The sequence below is a fragment of the Mobula birostris genome, chromosome 11 (genome assembly GCF_030028105.1).
Source record: "Mobula birostris isolate sMobBir1 chromosome 11, sMobBir1.hap1, whole genome shotgun sequence".
Taxonomy (NCBI): domain Eukaryota; kingdom Metazoa; phylum Chordata; class Chondrichthyes; order Myliobatiformes; family Myliobatidae; genus Mobula; species Mobula birostris.
This window is the reverse complement of record NC_092380.1, coordinates 41,438,185-41,461,584: the sequence shown is the minus strand read 5'-3', so window position 1 is coordinate 41,461,584 and position 23,400 is coordinate 41,438,185. Positions and strand designations below refer to the sequence as shown.

General features: G+C 50.4%; 1 protein-coding gene across 5 annotated transcripts in view; it reads left to right on the top strand.

Annotated features, from left to right (window-relative positions):
- Nucleotides 1-23,400, top strand: part of cpt1ab (carnitine palmitoyltransferase 1Ab (liver)) — a 97,879-nt gene that overhangs the window by 61,085 nt on the left and 13,394 nt on the right. For all 5 annotated transcript variants that reach the window (XM_072272129.1, XM_072272128.1, XM_072272127.1 and 2 more), the window contains 5 exons: nucleotides 591-696; nucleotides 1,719-1,835; nucleotides 6,984-7,148; nucleotides 9,389-9,523; nucleotides 9,780-9,932. In XM_072272129.1, coding sequence (XP_072128230.1) covers nucleotides 591-696; nucleotides 1,719-1,835; nucleotides 6,984-7,148; nucleotides 9,389-9,523; nucleotides 9,780-9,932 — 676 coding nt within the window. The remainder of the gene's footprint in view (nucleotides 1-590; nucleotides 697-1,718; nucleotides 1,836-6,983; nucleotides 7,149-9,388; nucleotides 9,524-9,779; nucleotides 9,933-23,400) is intronic.

The following is a 23,400-nucleotide window of genomic DNA, read 5'->3' as shown; positions in this document are numbered from 1 at the left end:
TGCGCTGAGGGCTGGCATAGATTGAATGGGCTGAATGGTTTCCTTGCTGCTCCTGAAATGGAGTGCTACCCACTGTGAACAGGGCCGGTGTACAAGAGGATGCTCTTCTTTGTGTTTCGGAGAGCGCACTTTGCTTGCAGGTGGTTTGACAAATGCTTGAGTTTTGCCATTTTCCTAATGATCTGAGTCGTGAGCCTCTTACAGAGGCACTTGAAGACTTGTCTCTGCAGCATCCTTCAAAGCTCTTAGATGCATTAGCAAACCTCTCTCAGTCCAACAACCCCAACGCAGTGTTGGCTCTATCATGGATGCTGAATCACTCACCTACCCGACATTAAATGCTGACCCAGCTGAGACAGAGAGAAAGATTCCACTTCCCAACCAGTCACCGGCCCTTTCATCAGGACCCTCTGGGCTGACCTGCCATTTCTGCATTGGCTTCGTTAGTTGCATCAGAACACAGAGAACTGCTGTGGAGGAGGGTCACCCCAACCACAAGGGAATGAGGAGAGGACCACTCTCTCTCATCAGACAGTGCAGTTGCAGATGCTTCACATGGTTTTTTTCAGAGTGCGCCTCTTTGCTTGCAGGTGGTTTGACAAGTCCCTGAGTTTTATCATCTTCAAGAACGGTAAAGTGGGCCTGAATGCCGAACACTCCTGGGCGGACGCTCCCATCATCGGCCACTTGTGGGAGGTGGGTTTAGCATCTGGCTTCCTCTGGAAGATTAAAACAGCATTAAGTGTCCGTTCTTTAGAAGTTGTGTTAAAGGGGGTGTTGATGAGCTGAGAGGGGAATCCTACTTTCCAATTTCTCATGAAGGGAATGAGAAGTTTTGGGGAGGCTGTCTTCACACAGTGACTTGTCCTCGAGGACTGAGTTAAGTGGGGACCATTGGATCTTTCTAGGAAAATTTCAACCAGAGGGCAGGCACTCAAGCCAAGGGAAATAAGTTTTAGTTTGATTTGGAAATGATGTCCACCTGTCTCTTAAACATGGGCAGTGCCTTAACTGTGGTGTCTGCAGTACTCACAAACTGCTGGCAGATGGCAGCCTCTTGCAGGATTGGGATGTGTAGACTATTTAAAGAACTAACACGATAACATGATTAGCGATCGTGTTGTCATGACCCAGGCTCAAGTGCATTTGCCATGGGTCTCAGTGTTGGACTCCCGTGGTCGAGTGGGTCACCATGGAGATGGAGAGTGTGTTGTTAGGAGCCACGGGGGTCACTGCATTGCTGTGACCCTTGCCCTACCATTGCCGGGAGACAGTGCATTGCCGATGGGAGCCAGGGAAAATGTTGGGTTAAACCGATCATGTTTGCTGGGCCTGTACTGGGCAAATGATGGCCCATCGGTGGAGAGGCTAGCCTTCTCTGGCTGAGCTGATGTTTTTGTTTCCTGTGCAAAACTAATTGATTGTGGGATTTTGGGTTTTTATTTTTGTGACCCTGGGTCTGCCTGAGCACCAAGTCCATAAGGCAGATGGCACAGCTACAGTTGCACTGAGCTGTTGAAACCAGTAATTCTAATCGGGCCTTCTTCACATTCCCTGCTCCTCTCCTCGATGAGTCTAATAATAGCTGGGACTGTGCGATCAGCTGATGGGTGTTCTTGCTCGTGTTTCTGCTGCGTGGGAAGGTTCTGTCTCAGCTATGGCTGGCGCTCAGGCAGTGAGCGACATGCATTCCTAACGTCTTCATATGTCTCCTGCAGTACTTGTTGGCCACTGACCAGTTTCAGCTTGGATACACAGAGGAGGGGAACTGCAAGGGAGTGCCTAATCCCAGGATCTCTGCACCCCAGCGGCTGCAGTGGGAGATTGAAGAACCGGTGAGTTGTGTCAGTGCTGGTTAAAACCACACCCCCAGCTTATTGACATCCTAGAGTCGTGGAATTGTTAAATCATGCAAGTGGGCCATTCAGCCCATTGAGTCTGTACTAGCACTTTGTAGAGCAAAGTGGTCTCATCCCAATTGCTCCATAACTGCCATCATTCTGCCTGTCTCCTCTTGAAATCTAAGCCAGGCTCCAAGCTAATTCAAAACTTGCAGGTGACACAAAATTTATCCTGTTCTTCCTTGTCAAAGCTATTGATACTTATTAGGAAAGCAGTTCTCCCAGTTCCAGAAAACACTGCTGTCTATCTCCCAGAGAAACATCTGTCTAGCATTACCTTGCTGTTTTTTTAAATCCATGCCCCTCAATGTTCCCACCTGCCCTTGCGTATGACTTTTATCAAGGGCTGTCTTAAAATCCATATATACATAGACTGACAGAATTACAGCATAACAATTTCCTTTTAGCACTCCACGTCTCTGCTGACTCTTTTGCCCAGCTATCCTAAACATTTGCTGAAAAATAAGAAGAAAGCATAGATGTTGGAAGTATATAATAAAAGCAGAAACTGTGATATTCAACAGGTCAGGCAGCACCTGTGGAGGAACTAACAGAGTCAATGTTTTGGATCAGTGATCTTTGGCCATTTGCTATCTTCCGGTGCTTTGGTCCCTTTTGTATCCAGGGAGAACTGAAAAATTCTTGCAATCACTTTTCAGTTTCTACCTCTCCTCCCTCACCACTGTGTCTTAAGTCTGCTTAGTCATTTTAATACCAGCTTACAAGCTTTATCTTTTCTACCAAATCTTTTACTGAGGCCTTGGCAGTATCTGCTTTCTTGTAATGACTATTACAAAGTGTTCATCAGTATTCCAGTAATGCCTGTCTCTTTGTAGGTCGCCTTCTTTCTCCTGAATAGGTCCACAACATCTCCCCCACAATCTCCAACAGCATAGGTGCACCACAAGGTTGTGTGCTTAGCCCCCAGCTCTACTCACTTTACACTGATGTCTGTGTAGCTGAACACAGCTCCAATGTCACACTTAAGTTTGCAGATAACACCACTGTTGATGGCCGAGTCAAAGATGGTGACGAATCAGCATATAGCAGGAAGATTGAAAATCTGGCTGAGTGGTGCCAAAACAACAACCTCTTTCAATGTTGGCAAGACCAAGGGGCTGATTATTGACTTCAGGAGGAGGTAGTATTGAGCATGTCTACACAGAGCATTGTCACAGGAAAGCAGCATCCATCACCACCTCCCAGGCCATGCTGTCTTCTCAGGACCCACACCACCAGGTTCAGGAACAATTATTACACCTCAACCATCAGGCAGGTGGTACAGGATCCTCAGGACCCACACCACCAGGTTCAGGAACAATTATTACACCTCAACCATCAGGCAGGTGGTACAGGAGCCTCAGGACCCACACCACCAGGTTCAGGAACAGTTATTACCCCTCAACCATCAGGCAGGTGGTACAGGAGCCTCAGGATCCACACCATCAGGTTCAGGAACAATTATTACCCCTCAACCATCAGGCAGGTGGTACAGGAGCCTCAGGACCCACACCACCAAGTTCAGGAACAGTTATTACCCCTCAACCATCAGGCAGGTGGTACAGGAGCCTCAGGACCCACACCACCAAGTTCAGGAACAGTTATTACCCCTCAACCATCAGGCAGGTGGTACAGGAGCCTCAGGACCCACACCACCAGGTTCAGGAACAGTTATTACCCCTCAACCATCAGGCAGGTGGTACAGGAGCCTCAGGACCCACACCACCAGGTTCAGGAACAATTATTACACCTCAACCATCAGGCAGGTGGTACAGGAGCCTCAGGACCCACACCACCAGGTTCAGGAACAGTTATTACCCCTCAACATCAGGCTCTTGAACCAAAGGGGCTTCACTCAACTTCACTTGCACCATCACTGGCATAAGCTCGCAACTATGGACTTGCTTTCAAGGACTTTTCATCTCATATTCTCAATATTTATTGCTTATTTATTTTTTATTATTATTTTGATTTTTTTTTTGTATTTGCAGTTTGTTGTCTTTTGCATACTGGTTGAATGCCCAAGTTGCTGCTGTTTTTCATTTGTTCTATAATGGTTATTATTCTATTATGGATTTATTGAGTATGCTGGCAAGAAAATGAATCTCGGGGTTATATATGGTGACATATATGTACTTTGATAATAAATTTACTTTGAATAGGTCCCACCCTCCATTAGGTCCCACCCTCCATTAGCATCCCTTCAATATTTGCATGCTTATCAAAGACCTTTGCATTTCCTTTGGGTTACCCACGGGTCTCTTCTCATATTCTCTACTTTGTGTTTCTTACTCCCTTTTGGAACACCCTCATGATCAGTATTCCATCTTGTCCTACCTTGTATTGCCAGCCTTGTGTGTCTGATGCTCTTTTTTTCTTTCATTATTCAGAGAAGGTCTGCCTTTGTTACCCAGTTCTTCCCCTATTGCACAATGTGCACAGGCTGCATCCCAGTCAACTGCCCATGAACAGCCACCTTCTCTTTACAGTCACCAATACACAGGAGGCCACACTGGGAGCACCGGGCACAGTATATCACCCCAGCCGACTCACAGGTGAAGTGTTGCCTCACCCGGAAGGACCGTTTGGGGCCCTGAATGGTAGTGTGGGAGGAGGTGTAGGGGCAGGGTGGCACTTGTTCCACTTGCAAGGTTAAGTACCAGGAGGGAGATCAGTGGGGAGGGACGAATGGATGAATTTACAATCACCCTCATCTGCTGACTGTCTCCCCTCAGTAAGAAGTTCTGCCCCAGCCAGCTCCTTGCCCTGTTCCATTACCAAACCAAACGTACTGATGCTGTATGAAGACATGAGCTTTAATTTCCACCCCCAACAGGTGCTTGACTGACTGAGTTGCTCCAGCAGTTCGCCTTTGGCTTTTGATGCTGTACCACTCTTCCCAAAATGTTCTCGCATTGGGTCAACTGTCCGACTGAGTCAATGTTAGCCTTCCTGCAGTTCCTCTTCAGTTGCCATTGGAATCGACTCAGCCCAACTACCTAGAGCCTTTCCTTTGGTATAGACTGAGGAGTTTCTCCACTATGCTGCTCGTCTCACTGTTACACAGTTGGGCTTTGGACCACAGTGCCAGAAAGCAGCCGACAATTTGCAGCAGCTCCCTACTGCAACTCAGAACTCCAATTTCCCTTATTTTCCACTTTTCGCAAGGATTTCTCCTTACGTGACTCCCTTGTCCATTTGTCCTTCCCCACTGATCTCCCTCCTGGTACTTAACCTTGAAAGCAGAACAAATGCCACATCCCTACCTCTCTCACCACCATTCAGGGCCCCAAACAGTCCTTCCAGGTTAGGCAACATTTCACCTGTGAATCTGCTGGGGTCATCTACTGTATCCGGTGCTCCCAATGTGACCTCTTGTATGTCGGTGAGACCCGAAATAGATCGGGAGACCACTTCACCAACCACCTATCAGGAAAAATGGACTGTCCCAGTCACCACTCATTTCAATTCTACTTCGGATTCCCATTTGGACATGGAAGTCCATGGCCTCCTCTGCTGCCGGAATGAGGCCACACTCAGGTTGGAGGAGCAACACCATATATTCTGTCTGGGTAGCCTCCGACCTGATGGCATGAACGTTAATTTTTCAAACTTCCAGTAACTTGCCCCCCGTCACCACTCCTCATTCCTGTTTGCCTCTCTCACCTCATCTCCTTACGTGCCCATCACCTCCGTCTGGTGCTCCTCCTCCTTCCCTTTCTCCTATGGTTTTCTGTCCTCTCCTATCAGATTCTCCCTTCTCCAGCCCTGTATCTCTTTCACCAATCAACTTTCCAGCTTCTTATTTCAACCCTCCCCCCTCCTGGTTTCACCTATCATCTACCACCTTGTACTTCTTCCTCTCCTCGCCCCCCCCACCTTCTTTCTCTGACTTGTTATATTTTTTCCTCCAGTTCTGATAAAGTGTCTCAGCCCAAAATGGCAACTGTTTACTCTTCTCCATAGATACTGCCTAACCTGCTGAGTTCCTCCAGCATTTTGTCTGTGTTGCTGTGGATTTCCGGCATCTGCAGATTTCCTCATTTTTCTGATCTCTCTAAACTAGTTCAGGGTGATGAAGAATGTACATTGACCTTCATCAGTCAGGACACTGAGTATAGAAGCTGGATGTTACGTTACAGTTTTATGAGATCTTGGCAAGGCTGCATTTGCAAAATTGTGTTCACTTTGGTCACCTTGCTATAGGAAAGATGCTAATAGTCTGGATTGGGCTCAGAGTGGATGTAGAGAAAGGTTACCAAAATTCGGGGGAATGAGTTATAGAGTTGAACTGGCTAGGATTTATTCTTTGGAGCATAAAAGAATGTGGGGTGATTTTACAGTGGTGTATAGAATCATAAGAACCATACAAAGGATGGATGCACACAGCTTTATCCCAGGATTAGGGATTCTAGAACTAGAGGCTCTAGGTTTAATAGGGGAAACTTTTGGTTGTGGGTATATGGAACATGCTGCCAGAGGAGGTACACTAACAACATAGAACTGTACAGCGAAGTAACAGGTCCTATGGCCCACAATGTTGTGCTGAACCAATTAAATTAGCAATCAGATGGCCAACTAAATGAAACCTTTCTGCTTACACAATCCCTCCATTCTCTGTACCTAACCCATCTGCCCCCCACCACCACCCCAGACAGTGCATTCCAGGCACTCACCATTTTCAATGTAAAGACATTTTCCCTACCCGTCTTTAAACTTGCCCCTTCTCACCTTAAATGCATGCTCTCTGGTATTGGACATTTCAACCCCAGGAAAAGATCCTGGCTCTCTACTCGGTCTATGTGCCTCATGGACAGATTCATGGGAAGAGATACGAACCAAATGCAGGCAAATTGGACCAGCTGCAATTGGAATTCTGGTAGCATGGATGAGTTGAGCCTATTTGTATTCATCCACTGTTGCTTTTGGAGTAATTGAGTGTCCTGGAGTGTGTGCGAGATGTATCGTCTGACTGTGTGAAGGTGCTTGATGTGAATGATCATACTTGTTTCATCCAGCACTGTGTTCGACTTAAACCAGGTTCCTGCTGACTTGTCTAACTTATTCTCCTTCTCCCTGCAGTGCCAGGAAGTCATCAGTCAGTCCCTGAGTGTTGCCCAGCAGCTTGCCAATGACGTGGACTTCCACTCTTTCCCCTTTGAAAAGTTTGGGAAGGGGCTAATCAAGCAGTGCCGGATCAGTCCTGACGCCTTTGTCCAAATGGCACTACAACTGGCCCATTACCGGGTAGCGTCTCAATTTATCGAGGGACCTCACCATGATGGGAAGTAGACTTTGGAGTCATAGTAAAGAGCATTTAGTCTAGGGTACTGCTGCTTCTGTGGTGAATAAAGCCAGAGAGAATGCCAGTGAACTTTTGTTCTTGATGTTTCATTTGGGTAATCATTTTGCCACAGCTTGGGTTTGAGTGTGGCATGTCACAGGAAAAGTCACAACCTGGAACAATGTCAAAGATTATGGATCAAAGAGCAGCTTGTGGGAAATAATTAACTCCTATACCTCTGTGGCAACTAGGAAGTAGGAAGAATTCTAAGAAAGCTGAATTTTTTTTTGCTGATTGGTAAATTGATTTATTATTGTCACGTGTACTGAGGTGCAGTGAAAAACTATTTTGCATGACAGCTGAACAGATTGTTTTATCCCTAGTGCACTGATTTGGTGGTGGGGAAAATCATAATAAAGTGTTAGTTACAGAGAAAGTGCAGTGCGGGCAGGCAGTGCAAAGGTATAACCAGTTAAATTATAAAGTTTAGAGTCTATCTTATCGCACTATGGGACCATTCAGTGGGATAGATGCGATTGTGCAAAAGTCTTAGGCACCCTAGATATTTTATATAACTTTTATTTGTCCTCTGCATTAGGGTCCAGTAGAAAAGAACAAATTTTAGATTTCCAAGTATTCATTTCCAAAAATTTTAAAGTTACAGAAAATTTTTTACTTTGTTAAAGAAAGTAACATTCAGTAATAGACCGCTTTTCAAATGAAACTTTGATTACTTTGTAGGTAAAGTATATAGCCCAGTGCATGATTAAACAAAGATAACAAACAGGTGCTAATGATCAATGACACTGAGTTAAATGAACTAAGCTGATTAACTGAAACTAGAATGAATCAAACTGGGTGAAGGACAACCAAACGAAAAGGCAAAGATGTGGCAGATGTGCCAGTTTAATCTTCAAATCACCAATTCTTACACCATGGCAAGAGTGAGCATAGTAACAAGACCTTGTGGTTATCATCGTACATCAGCAAGGTCTCTCCCAAGCAGAAATTTTGTGGCAGACAGTGGCTTTAATTATTGCTGTTGTGAAGAAGCACAAAAAAAACGGGCAAGGTTGAGGACTGGAAACACAGTGGTCAGCCATGGAGACTGACCGCAGCAGACACGAGATGCATCAAACTGACATTCCTACTAAATCAGAAGTTCAGCATGGCTATCAGCTCTGAACTCACAGACACCACTGGAATCCAAGTACACCCCTCTACAGTCCGGCGAAGTCTTGTTAGAAGTGGTCTTCATGAAAGAGTTACTGCCAAAAAGCCATTCCTCCGAAGTGAAAACAAAGCCAAGAGACTCATCTATGCCCAAAAACACAAGGACGGGGGTGCTGAACCATGGCAGCAAGAGCTCTGTACTGAAGAGTTAAAATTTGAAATTGTTGGCTTAAACAGAGGCAGTTTGCAGCCAACAGTGAAGCCGGTGGTTCCCCGCGAATTGAGTTTGTGTTCTGGTCAGAATTAATGGAATCCTCAATGCTGAGAAGTCCAAGCAGATTCCCATCCATCACGCAATACCGTCAGGGAGGTGTCTCATCGGTCCCAACTTCATTCTACAGCAGGACACTGACCCCAAACACACGGCCACTGTCATAAAGAACTATCTTCAGTGAAAAGAACAAGAGTTCAACATGGCCTCCATAGAGCCCCAATCTTAACACCGGGGCTGCCTGTGATTCCCTAAAGAAACAGAAGTGAGACAGGCAAATTTAACTGTTCTCCAAGATGCTTGGAACAACCTATCCTTATAAAGCTGCATGACGGTGTCCCTAAGTTTTAAAGTCAAAGTGTGGTCACACCAAATATTGATTACTGCACTTTATAGAAACTTTTTTGATAGAAACCTTTCATTATTTATGAAAACATCAGAATTGTTTTTTTACATGTGCCTAAGACTTTCGCACAGTAATGTATCTTATCATTCAGTAGTCTTATAACAGTGGGTTCGACACTGTCTTTGAGCCTGCTGGTCCATGCTTCCAGGATTTTGTATTTTTGCTTGGTGGGAGGGAGTGTGTGCGAAGGGTGGAGTTTTTGATTATGTTGGCTGTTTTAGTAATTTGGCATGTAATCACAGAGTGGCCTTGAGAAGCACTTGCTGGATCCACTTAGTGTGTGATCTCTGGGGCCCCTCAGTAATGCCAGAAACATGTTGATTCTCTAAATTTTTTTTGTGTTTTGATTCTAGGATAAAGGTAAATTCTGTCTAACGTACGAGGCCTCGATGACCCGCCTGTTCAGAGAGGGTCGCACAGAGACCGTCCGATCCTGCACCAGTCAGTCCACAGAGTTTGTGTTGGCCATGATGGACCCCACTCAGACGGTAGAGACCTTGTGCAGTCTGCGCTAATCCGGTCTGGGAGGTGGAAATTCTGGGAAGTGGATATGTGGGGTGATCAGGAGGGTTTGGGACTGGTCAGTCAATGCTGGGGGATGTTGGGGGCATGCTGTAAATTAGGAGGTAGCTAGAAAACCGAAGCCTCAGTGTCCTAATATTTGCTGAATAATGATGTGGGGCAAGCATAAGTGATGTCATGGGGAAATTCACATTGTTTTTCTTCTGTCTCTCCAAATACCAGAGTGAAGAGAAGTTGAAGTTGTTTAAACTGGCAGCAGAGAAGCACCAGAACATGTACCGTCTGGCTATGACCGGGGGAGGCATCGACCGCCACCTCTTCTGCCTTTACGTGGTGTCCAAGTACCTGGGGCTCGACTCCCCATTCCTGAAAGAGGCAGGTGTTGTGAAGGCTCGTGCATTCCTATATCCCAGCGCTGTGGAAAGGGGCAGGTGTTGTGAGGGTCATTTAGCCCACTGACTCTACTCTGCATTTTAATAATGGCTTTTTACTTTAAAACCTTTCTCCCACCTTCTCCCCATAACCCTTAACCCCATTACCATCGAAGAACCTATCAACCTCTCTGCCTCAAACCCTGTCATTGGCTTGGCCTACACAGCCTGACATGGTAACAGATTCCACAGATTCACCACTCTCTGGCTGAAGAAATTCCTGCTCATCTCAGATCTAAAGAGATGTACCTTTTATCTTCTGAGGCTATTCTAGCGAAATTTGGGCCTAGAACTGTTCTATCGTTGTTAATATAGCATTAGCAATCTTGCCAGTGCAGTCTTGAAAATCTTAGAGAACATTCCCAAATCCATTGACCTCTGTTGAATAGTGTGAACAAATGCTGTTTAGAGTCGGGCTGATGACACTGTGCTTGTCCCAGTGATCATATTAGATTAGATTATGAGGACACGCAGTCCTCTTATTGTCATTTAGTAATGCATGCATTAAGAAATGATACAATGTTCCTCCGGTGTGTTATCACAGAGACAGACCAAGACTGAAAAACTGACAAATACCACATAATTATAACATATAGTTACAACAGTGCAAGCAATACCGTAACTTGATGAAGAACAGGCCATGAAAAAAAGTCTCAAAGTCTCTCGAAAGTCCCATCATCTCACGCAGACGGTAGAAGGAAGAGAAGCTCTCTTCCTTCCATGAGCTTCCAGCGCCACAAACTTGCCAATGCAGCACCTTGGAAGCACCCGACCGCAGTCCGACTCTGAGTCGTCTGAAAACTTCAAGCCTCCGATACCGAGTACCAAGCACCATCTCTATCCGAACGCTTCGACCCCAGCCTCGGTTGCCAGCAGCAGGCAAAGCCGAGGATTTGGGGCCTTCCCTCCAGAGATTCTCGATTGCACAGTAGCAGCGGCTGTGAACCGGGCATTTCAGAAGTTTCTCCAGACGTTCCTCTGTGCTTCTCACGTCTGTCTCCATCAAATCAGAATTGTGCACAGCCCCTATTTAACAACTACGATATCATTTCACTGGAGAGGCCGCACACACTGCGTCACGCGGCCATCTTCTCCCGCACCTCCCCTGATGGGAGCAATGGTGGAAGGGGTTCTTGAATCGGTTTCTGGAGGGCAATTTGCATAGAGGGCATCCCCTTTGCAAGGCATTCCTGGGAGAAAGTAAGTACATTTCCGGCTCTGAAGGCCTGCACTTTGGTAAACCCTACACTGCAGCCAAACACCCCTGACTGCTGGGGATGTAAGTCACTTTACGCATAAGTTGAAGGCTCCAATTTGATATAGGCATAACAGACTGCAGGTGCTGAAATCTGGAGCAACCAACAATCTGCTGCAAGAGCTCAACATTACACTTAGCATTTTTGGAGGCAAAAGTCATTTTGTCCTCAAAATGCTGCATTGGGACTGAGAGTGGAGATTGGAGTTAGCCAGTTTAAGGAGGGGAGAGGGAGGAATGAACGGGGGTCAGTGGCTAATCATGTATTGAGGAGTGATCTGTGACTGTAGTAGTGAGTCTTGACCAAACCTTGCTGCTACAGCCATATATTCTTCCACAGTACTTGATCAACCAAAAGCCACTCTCTCATCACTCTCTCAGCAGAAAGGAAGGAGAATGGAAGTCTGGCTGAGTAGTGCCACATCAACAACCTCTCAATCAGTGTCAGTAGGACCAAGGAGCTGATTATTGACCTCAGGAGGAGAAAACAGGAGGTCTATGAACCAGCCTCATCGGGGGAACCAGAGGTGAAGAGGGTCAGCATCTTTAGATTCCTCTGTATTATCATTTCAGAACATCAGTCCAGGTGCAGCATGCAGGTGCCATTATGAAGAAAGCATGGCGGCACTTCTACTTCCTTAGAAGTTTATGAAGATTTGGTATGTAATTTAAACAGGCAAACTTCTATTTATGTGTGGTAGAGAGTATTTTGACTGGTTAAATTGTGGTCTGGTACGAAAACAGCAATGCATTGGATAGAAAAGCCTACAGAAAATAGTAGATGGAGTCCAGTCCATCACAGGTAAAGCCCTCTCCACCATTCAGAACATCTACATGGAAGACTGTTGCAGGAAAGCAACATGCATCATCAAGGACCTCTGTCATCCAGGCATGCTCTCCTCTCACTGCTACAGAAGGTATAGGAGCCTCAGGACCTCAACCATCACACTCTTAAATCAGAGGAGATAACTTCACTCGCCCCAAACTTAACATCTTATGGACTCACTTTCAAGGACCCTTCATCTCATGTTCTTGATATTTATTAATAATTTATTTTTATTATTTCTTTTCTCTTTTTTGTATTTGCTGTTTGTTGTCTTTTGTACGTTGGTTGTTTGTCCGTACTGCTGCGTGCTGTCTTTCATTGATTCTATTGCGCTTCTTGTATTTACTGTGAATGCCCACAAGAAAATGAATTTCAGGGTTGTATATGGTGACATATATATATGTACTTCGATGATAAATTTACTTTGAACTCTCTCTTTAAACTGGCCATCTTTCTTCTCCACTCACTAACACTGAAGCAAGGTCTCAGCCCAAACCGTTGGCATTTTCTGTCCCCCCTGATGTACTCAGCCTGCGGAGTTCCTCCAGCAGATTACAATGTTTACTTGCCTTGATGGTTGAATTTTTTTTTTTGCTTTGACCTGTAACTCAGCTATGAGTAATGAGGTGTTGGGTGTGGCATTAATCAGCCAAGGCAGCTTGGGATAGGGCTGAGTTGTTTGAGAGTGAGTGGGGGGGGAGGCAGGGCTTGAGTTAGACTCTCAGAGCGAAGCAGGAATATGTTTGTTCTTGGAGGTTCTTCAGAGACTTTGTGTCCAAAGAAGAGAATTGTGCAGAGATGTTACAGCTATGGGAAGGATGGATAAGAGGGCAATTCGAGTGGAAAAATTGTAGGAGCCACCTCTACTGTTGGATGTTTTCATCAGGTCTCCTCTGATGAAGGTGGCAACACTTCTGCAGGCATTCCTCTGGCAGTTCAGGCTCAGGAGTTTTGGAGATCTGGTATTAAGTGACTTGGATGATGGCTGGGGTGGTCACGGAGATTTGGTTAAGAGTCGTTTTCAGGGCCCTGCCTGTGACGATGGAAACTGCTGTGGTGCCTTCAGTGTTGGTAGAATCTGATTGTCTTGTGTGTACGCGGTACCAGTTGCAACTCGGAATAACGAGGTTGAAGATTCTTCAGGTAGTAAAGCAGTTTTGAGGTCACTTGGGTGAGCTGGATTCCAGAATAAGTTCCAGGGTACACAAAAGTTCCCAAAGACAAGATCGAGTGCAATCCCCTCCCTGGTAGAACTTTCCACGTACTGCTCAGTAAACATCCATGAAATCATTTTACAAATTCCACCCGACCTAAGCATCTTGTACTAGTCGGGGCATGGAAGTTAAAGGCGATGTGAGGGGCAAGTGTTTTGCACAGAGTGGTAGGTGCAACAATTGTTCATCCCAATTTGGCAAAAGAATAAATCAAGGAAGGTAGTGCATCCGTGGCTGACAAGGGAAATTAGGGATAGTATCAATTCCAAAGAAGAAGCATACAAATTAGCCAGAGAAAGTGGCTCACCTGAGGACTGGGAGAAATTCAGAGTCCAGCAGAGGAGGACAAAGGGCTTAATTAGGAAGGGGAAAAAAGATTATGAGAGAAAACTGGCAGGGAACATAAAAACTGACTGTAAAAGCTTTTATAGATATGTGAAAAGAAAAAGATTGGTTAAGACAAATGTTGGTCCCCTACAGACAGAAACAGGTGAATTGATTACGGGGAACAAGGACATGGCAGACCAATTGAATAACTACTTTGGTTTTGTCTTCACTAAGGAGGACATAAATAATGTTCCGGAAATAGTAGGGGACAGAGGGTCCAGTGAGATGGAGGAACTGAGGGAAATACATGTTAGTAAGGAAGTGGTGTTAGGTAAATTGAAGGGATTAAAGGCAGATAAATCCCCAGGGCCAGATGGTCTGCATCCCAGGGTGCTAAAGGAAGTAGTCCAAGAAATAGTGGATGCATTAGTGATAATTTTTCAAAACTCTTTAGATTCTGGACTAGTTCCTGAGGATTGGAGGGTGGCTAATGTAACCCTGCTTTCTAAAAAAGGAGTGGGAGAGAAACCGGGGAATTATAGACTGGTTAGCCTGACATCAGTGGTGGGGAAAATACTAGAGTCAGTTATCAAAGATGTGATAACAGCACATTTGGAAAGCGGTGATATCATCGGACAAAGTCAGCATGGATTTGTGAAAGGAAAATCATGTCTGACGAATCTCATAGAATTTTCTGAGGATGTAACTAGTAGAGTGGATAGGGGAGAACCAGTGGATGTGGTATATTTGGATTTTCAGAAGACTTTTGACAAGGTCCCACACAGGAGATTGGTGTGCAAACTTAAAGCACACGGTATTGGGGGTAAGGTATTGATGTGGATAGAGAATTGGTTGGCAGACAGGAAGCAAAGAGTGGGAATAAACGGGACCTTTTCAGAATGGCAGGCAGTGACTAGTGGGGTACTGCAAGGCTCAGTGCTGGGACCCCAGTTGTTTACAATATATATTAATGACTTGGATGAGGGAATTAAATGCAGCATCTCCAAGTTTGCGGATGACACGAAGCTGGGCGGCAGTGTTAGCTGTGAGGAGGATGCTAAGAGGATGCAGGGTGACTTGGATAGGTTAGGTGAGTTGACAAATTCATGGCAGATGCAATTTAATGTGGATAAATGTGAGGTTATCCACTTTGGTAGCAAAAACAGGAAAACAGATTATTATGTGAGTGGTGGCCGATTAGGAAAAGGGGAGGTGCAACGAGACCTGGGTGTCATTATACACCAGTCATTGAAAGTGGGCATGCAGGTGGTGAAAAAGGCAAATGGTATACTGGCATTCATAACAAGAGGATTCGAGTACCGGAGCAGGGAGGTACTACTGCAGTTGTACAAGGCCTTGGTGAGACCACACCTGGAGTACTGTGTGCAGTTTTGGTCCCCTAATCTGAGGAAAGACATCCTTGCCATAGAGGGAGTACAAAGAAGGTTCACCAGATTGATTCATGGGATGGCAGGACTTTCATATGAAGAAAGACTGGATCGACTAGGCTTATACTCGTTGGAATTTAGAAGATTGATGGGGGATCTTATTGAAACGTATAAAATTCTAAAGGGATCGGACAGGCTAGATGCAGGAAGATTGTTCCCAATGTTGGGGAAGCCCAGAACGAGGGTTCACAGTTTGAGGATAAAAAGGAAGCCTTTTAGGACCAAGATTAGGAAAAACTTCTTCACACAGAGAGTGGTGAATCTGTGGAATTCTCTGCCACAGGAAACAGTTGAAGCCAGTTCATTGGCTATATTTAAAAGGGAGTTAGATATGGCCCTTGTAGCTAAAGGGATCAGGGGGTATGGAGGGAAGGCTGGTACAGGGTTCTGAGTTGGATGATCAGCCATGATCATAATAAATGGCGGTGCAGGCTTGAAGGGCCAAATGGCCTACTCCTGCACCTATTTTCTATGTTTTCTATGTGCCTGGGATGGGTTACCGGGTAGTGTAGAAACAGGTAGTACATTTTGGTGCAGTTTGTACGTGTCTCCTGTCACCCCAGACACCGTGGTGTGTCTCCCGTCACCGTGTGTGTCTCCTGTCACCCCGGACACAGTGTGTGTCTCCTGTTACCGTGTGTGTCTCCTGTCGCCCCGGACACCGTGTGTCTCTCCTGTCACCCCCGTCACCGTGTGTGTCTCCTGTCACCCCCGTCACCGTGTGTGTCTCCTGTCGCCCCGGACACAGTGTGTGTCTCCTGTCGCCCCGGACACCGTGTGTCTCTCCTGTCACCCCCGTCATCGTGTGTGTCTCCTGTCACCCCCGTCACCGTGTGTGTCTCCTGTCGCCCCGGACACAGTGTGTGTCTCCTGTCGTCCCGGACACCGTGTGTCTCTCCTGTCACCCCCGTCACCGTGTGTCTCTCCTGTCACCCCCGTCACCGTGTGTGTCTCCTGTCGCCCCGGACACAGTGTGTGTCTCCTGTCGCCCCGGACACCGTGTGTCTCTCCTGTCACCCCCGTCATCCTGTGTGTTTGCTGTCACCCCCGTCACCGTGTGTGTCTCCTGTCACCGTGTGTGTCTCCTGTCGCCCCAGACACAGTGTGTGTCTCCTGTCGCCCCGGACACCGTGTGTGTCTCCTGTCACCGTGTGTGTCTCCTGTCGCCCCGGACACCGCGTGTGTCTCCTGTCATCGTGTGTGTCTCCTGTCGCCCCGGTCGCCCTGTGTGTCTCCTGTTACCGTATGTGTCTCCTGTCAACCCCATCACCGTGTGTGTCTCCTGTCGTCCCGGACACCGTGTGTGTCTCCTGTCGCCCCGGTCGCCCTGTGTGTCTCCTGTTACCGTATGTGTCTCCTGTCAACCCCATCACCGTGTGTGTACCCTGTCACCGTGTGTGTCTCCTGTCACTGTGTGTGTCTTCTGTCACCCCGGACACCGCGTGTGTCTCCTGTCACCGTGTATCACCTGTCGCCCCGGTCACCGAGTGTATCTCCTGTCACCACGGACACCACATGTGTCTTCTGTCACCGTGTGTGTCTCCTGTTACCACGTTTATCTCGTGTCACCGTGTGTGTTTCCTGTCGTCCCAGTCACCGTGTATGTCTCCTGTCACTGTGTGTGTCTGCCGTCACCCCGGTAACCGTGTGTGTCTCCTGTCGTCCCGGACACCGTGTGTGTCTCCTGTTATCGTGTGTGTCTCCTGTTGCCCCGGACACCGTGTGTGTCTCCTGTCACCGTGTGTGTCTCCTGTCGCCCCGGTCACCTTGTGTGTCTCCTGTCGCCCCAGTCACCGTGTGTGTCTCCTGTCGTCCCGGACACCGTGTGTGTCTCCTGTTACTGTGTGTGTCTCCTGTCACCGTGTGTGTCTACTGTCACCCCGGACAAAGCGTGTGTCTTCTGTCACCATGTGTGTCTCCTGTCGCCCCGGACACTGTCTGTGTCTCCCGTCACCCCGGACACCGTGTGTGTCTCCTGTCACCCCGGACACCGTGTGTGTCTCCTGTCACCGAGTGTGTCTCCTGTCGCCCCGGACACCATGTGTGTCTGCAGTCATCCCGGACACCGTGTGTGTCTTCTGTCACCATGTGTGTCTCCTGTCGCCCCGGTCACCGTGTGTGTCTCCTGTCGCCCCGGACACCGTGTGTGTCTCCTGTTATCGTGTGTGTCTCCTGTTGCCCCGGACACCGTGTGTGTCTCCTGTCACCGTGTGTGTCTCCTGTCGCCCCGGTCACCTTGTGTGTCTCCTGTCACCGTGTGTGTCTCCTGTCGCCCCAGTCACCGTGTGTGTCTCCTGTCGTCCCGGACACCGTGTGTGTCTCCTGTTACTGTGTGTGTCTCCTGTCACCGTGTGTGTCTACTGTCACCCCGGACAAAGCGTGTGTCTTCTGTCACCATGTGTGTCTCCTGTCGCCCCGGACACTGTCTGTGTCTCCTGTCACCCCGGACACTGTGTGTGTCTCCTGTCACCCCGGACACCGTGTGTGTCTCCTGTCACCGTGTGTGTCACCTGTCGCCCCAGTCACCTTGTGTGTCTCCTGTCACCGTGTGTGTCTCCTGTCGCCCCAGTCACCGTGTGTGTCTCCTGTCACCGTGTGTGTGTCTCCTGTCGCCCCGGTCACCTTGTGTGTCTCCTGTCACCGTGTGTGTTTCCTGTCGCCCCAGTCACCGTATGTGTCTCCCGTCACCGTGTGTGTCTCCTGTCGCCCTGGACACCGTGTGTGTCTCCTGTCACCGTGCGTGTCTACTGTCACCCCGGACACCGTGTGTATTTCCTGTCACCGTGTGTCTCTTGTCGCCCCGGTCACCGTGTGTATCTCCTGTCACCCCGGACACCGCATGTGTCTTCTGTCACCGTGCGTGTCTCCTGTCGCCACGATCACCGTGTGTGTTTCCTGTCACCCCGGACACTGTGTGTGTCTCCTGTTATCATGTTTGTCTCCTGTCACCCCGGTCACCGTGTGTGTCTCCTGTCACCGTGTGTGTCTCCTGTCGACCCGGTCACCGTGTGTGTCTCCTGTCACCGTGTGTGTCTCCTGTCGCCGCGGACACCATGTGTATCTCCTGTCACCCCAGACACCGTGTGTGTCTCCTGTCACCGAGAGTGTCTCCTGTCGCCCCGGACACCATGTGTGTCTGCTGTCACCCCGGACACAGTGTGTGTCTTCTGTCACCTTGTGTGTCTCCTGTCATCGTGTGTGTCTCCTGTTGCCCCGGAATCCGTGTGTGTCTCCTGTCGCCCCGGTAACCTTGTGTGTCTCCTGTCACCGTGTGTGTCTCCTGTCGCCCCGGACACCATGTGTGTCTGCTGTCACCCCGGACACCGTGTGTGTCTTCTGTCACCGTGTGTGTCTCCTGTCGCCCCGGACACCACGTGTGTCTCCTGTCATCGTGTGTGTCTCCTGTTGCCCCGGACACCGTGTGTGTCTCCTGTCACTGTGTGTGTCTCCTGTCGCCCCGGTCACCGTGTGTAACTCCTGTCACCCCGGTCACCGTGTGTGTCTCCTGTCACCCCGGTCACCGTGTGTGTCTCCTGTCATCCCGGACACCGTGTGTGTCTCCTGTTACTGTGTGTGTCTCCTGTCACCGTGTGTGTCTACTGTCACCCCGGACAAAGCATGTGTCTTCTGTCACCATGTGTGTCTCTTGTCGCCCCGGACACTGTCTGTGTCTCCCGTCACCCTGGACACCGTGTGTGTCTGCTGTCATCCCGGACACCGTGTGTGTCCTCTGTCACCGTGTGTGTCTCCTGTCGCCCCGGTCACCGTGTGTGTCTCCTGTCGCCCCGGTAACCGTGTGTGTCTCCTGTCGCCCCGGACACTGTGTGTGTCTCCTGTTACGTGTGTGTCTCCGGTCGCCCCGGTCACCGTGTGTGTTTCCTGTCATCGTCTGTGCCTCCTGTCACCGTGTGTGTCTACTGTCACCCCGGACACCGTGTGTATTTCCTGTCAGCCCGGACACCACGTGTCTTCTGTCACCCCGGTCACCGCGTGTTTCTCCTGTCACCATGTGTCTCTTGTCGCCCCGGTCACCGTGTGTATCTCCTGTCATCCCGGACACCGCATGTGTCTTCTGTCACCGTGTGTGTCTCCTGTCGCCACGGTCACCGTGTGTGTTTCCTGTCGCCCCGGACACCGTGTGTGTCTCCTGTTATCGTGTGTGTCTCCTGTTGCCCCGGACACCGTGTGTGTCTCCTGTCGCCCCGGTCACCTTGTGTGTCTCCTGTCACCGTGTGTGTCTCCTGTCGCCCCAGTCACTGTGTGTGTCTCCTGTCACCGTGTGTGTGTCTCCTGTCATCGTCTGTGTCTCCTGTCGCCCCGGTCACCTTGTGTGTCTCCTGTCACCGTGTGTGTTTCCTGTCGCCCCAGTCACCGTATGTGTCTCCTGTCACCGTGTGTGTCTCCTGTCGCCCTGGACACCGTGTGTGTCTCCTGTCACCGTGTGTGTCTACTGTCACCCCGGACACCGTGTGTATTTCCTGTCAGCCCGGACACCACGTGTCTTCTGTCACCCCAGTCACCGCGTGTTTCTCCTGTCACCATGTGTCTCTTGTCGCCCCGGTCACCGTGTGTATCTCCTGTCACCCCGGACACCGCATGTGTCTTCTGTCACCGTGTGCGTCTCCTGTCGCCACGGTCACCGTGTGTGTTTCCTGTCGCCCCGGACACTGTGTGTGTCTCCTGTTATCGTGTGTGTCTCCTGTCACCCCGGTCACCGTGTGTGTCTCCTGTCACCGTGTGTGTCTACTGTCACCTCAGACGCCATGTGTGTCTCCTGTCACCCCGGACACCGTGTGTGTCTCCTATCGCCGTGTGAGTCTCCTGTCACCCCAGTCGCCGTGTGTGTCGCCTGTCTCCCCGGTCACTATTTGTGTCTCCTGTCACCCCGGACACCGTGTGTGTCTCCTGTCGCCCCGGACACCATGTGTGTCTGCTGTCACCCCGGTCACCGTATGTGTCTCCTGTCACCGTGTGTGTCTTCTGTCACCATGTGTGTCTCCTGTCACCCCGGTGACCGTGTGTGTCTGCTGTCACCGTGTGTGTCTCCTGTCGCCCCAGACACCGTGTGTGTCTCCTGTCGCCCCGGACACCTTGTGTGTCTCCTGTCACTGTGTGTGTTTCCTGTCGCCCCAGTCACCGTATGTGTCTCCTGTCACCGTGTGGGTCTCCTGTCACCCCGGTCACCGCGTATGTCTCTTGTCACCATGTGTCTCCTGTCGCCCCGGTCACCGCGTGTGTCTTCTGTCACCGTGTGTGTCTCCTGTCGCCCCGGTCACCGTGTGTGTCTCCTGTCGCCCCAGACACCGTGTGTGTCTCCTGTCGCCCCGGTCACCTTCTGTGTCTCCTGTCACCGTGTGTGTCTCCTGTCATCCCGGACACCGTGTGTGTCTCCTGTCATCCCGGACACCGCATGTGTCTTCTGTCACCATGTGTGTCTCCTGTCACCGTGTGTGTCTCCTGTTATCATGTGTGTCTCCTGTCGCCCCCGTCACCGTGTGTGTCTCCTGTCGCCCCGGACACCGTGTGTATCTCCTGTCTCCCCGCTCACTGTATGTGTCTCCTGTTGCCCCGGACACCGTGTGTGTCTCCTGTCAGCCCGGACACCGTGTGTGTCTCCTGTCACCGTGTATGTTTCCTGTCACCCCGGACACAGTGTGTGTCTCCTGTCACCGTGTGTGTCTCCTGTCACCCCGGTCACCGCGTGTGTCTCCTGTCGCCCCGGTCACTGTGTGTAGCTTCTGTCACCCCGGACAACGCGTGTGTCTCCTATCGCCCCGGTCACCGTGTGTGTCTCCTGTCGCCCCGGTCACCGTGTGTGTCTCCTGTCGTCCCGGACACCGTGTGTGTCTCCTGTTATCATGTGTCTCCTGTCAATGTGTGTGTCTACTGTCACCCCGGACACCGTGTGTGTCTCCTGTTGCCCCGGACACCGTGTGTGTCTCTGGTCGCCCCAGTCACCGTGTGTGTCTGCTGTCACCCCGGACACCGTGTGTGTCTCCTGTCACCGTGTGTGTCTCCTGTCGCCCCAGACACCGCGTGTGTCTCCTGTCACCGTGTGTGTATCCTGGAACCCCGGACACCGTGTGTGTCTCCTGTCAACGTGTGTGTCCCCTGTCACCCCAGTCACCGTGTGTGTCCCCTGTCAGCCCGGTCACTGTGTGTATCTCCTGTCAATGTGTGTGTCTCCTGTCGCCCCAGACACAGTGTGTGTCTCCTGTCACCCCGGACACAGTGTGTGTCTCCTGTCGCCCCGGTCACCGTGTGTGTCTCCTGTCATCCCGGACACCGTGTGTGTCTCCTGTCACCGTGTGTGTTTCATGTCACCCCGGACACCGTGTGTGTCTCCTGTCGCCCCGGTCACCGTGTGTGTCTCCTGTCACCGTGTGTGTTTCCTGTCACCCTGGACACCGTATGTGTCTCCTGTCACCGTGTATGTCTCCTGTCGCACCGGTTACCGTGTGTGTCTCCTGTCACTGTGTGTGTCTCCTGTCGCCCTGGACACCGTGTGTGTCTACTGTCACCCCGCTCACTGTATGTGTCTCCTGTCGCCCCGGACACCGTGTGTGTCTCCTGTCATCCCGCTCACTGTATGTGTCTCCTGTCGCCCCAGTAACCGTGTGTGTAGCTCCTGTCACCCCGGACACCGCGTGTCTTCTGTCACCGTGTGTGTCTCCTGTTGCCCCGGTCACCGTGTGTGTCTCCTGTTACCGTGTGTCTCCTGTCAATGTGTGTGTCTACTGTCACCCCTCCTGTCGCCCCGGTCACCGTGTGTGTCTCCTGTCACCGTGTGTGTCTCCTGTTGCCCCGGACACCGTGTGTGCCTCTGGTCACCCCAGTCACCGTGTGTGTATCCTGGAACCCCGGACACCGTGTGTGTCTCCTGTCAACGTGTGTGTCCCCTGTCACCCCAGTCACCGTGTGTGTCACCTGTCAGCCCGGTCACTGTGTGTATCTCCTGTCAATGTGTGTGTCTCCTGTCGCCCCGGACACAGTGTGTGTCTCCTGTCACCCCGGACACAGTGTGTGTCTCCCGTCGCCCCGGTCACCGTGTGTGTCTCCTGTCATCCCGGACACTGTGTGTGTCTCCTGTCGCCCCGGTCACCGTGTGTGTCTCCTGTCATCCCGGACACCGTATGTGTCTCCTGTCGCCCCGGTCACCGTGTGTGTCTCCTGTCGCCCCGGTCACCGTGTGTGTCTCCTGTCGCTGCGTGTGTCTCCTGTCGCCCTGGACACCGTGTATGTCTCCTGTCACCGTGTGTGTCTCCGGTCGCCCCGGTCACCATGTGTGTCTCCTGTCACCGTGTGTGTCTCCTGTCGCACCGGTCACCGTGTGTGTCTCCTGTCACTGTGTGTGTCTCCTGTTGCCCTGGACACCGTGTGTGTCTACTGTCACCCCGCTCACTGTATGTGTCTCCTGTCGCCCCGGACACCGTGTGTGTCTCCTGTCACCCCGCTCACTGTATGTGTCTCCTGTTGCCCCGGTAACCGTGTGTGTCTCCTGTCGCCCCGGTCACCGTGTGTGTCTGCTGTCGCCCCGGACACCATGTGTGTCTGCTGTCACCCTGGACACCGTGTGTGTCTCCTGTCTCCCCGGTCACCGTGTGTGTCTCCTGTCACCCCGGATACTGTGTGTGTCTCCTGTCACCGTGTGTGTCTCATCTCGCCCCAGACACCATGTTTGTCTCCTGTCACCCCAGTCACCGCGTGTGTCTCTTGTCATCGTGTGTCTCCTGTTGCCCCGGTCACCGTGTGTATGTCCTGTCACCCTGGACACCGCGTGTGTCTTCTGTCACTGTGTGTGTCTCCTGTCGCTCCGGACACCGTGTGTGTCTCCTGTCGCCCCGGACACCTTGTGTGTCTCCTGTCACTGTGTGTGTTTCCTGTCGCCCCAGTCACCGTATGTGTCTCCTGTCACCGTGTGGGTCTCCTGTCACCCCGGTCACCGCGTATGTCTCTTGTCACCATGTGTCTCCTGTCGCCCCGGTCACCGCGTGTGTCTTCTGTCACCGTGTGTGTCTCCTGTCGCCCCGGTCACCGTGTGTGTCTCCTGTCACCGTGTGTGTCTCCTGTCGCCCCAGACACCGTGTGTGTCTCCTGTCGCCCCGGTCACCTTCTGTGTCTCCTGTCACCGTGTGTGTCTCCTGTCATCCCGGACACCGTGTGTGTCTCCTGTCATCCCGGACACCGCATGTGTCTTCTGTCACCATGTGTGTCTCCTGTCACCGTGTGTGTCTCCTGTTATCATGTGTGTCTCCTGTCGCCCCCGTCACCGTGTGTGTCTCCTGTCGCCCCGGACACCGTGTGTATCTCCTGTCTCCCCGCTCACTGTATGTGTCTCCTGT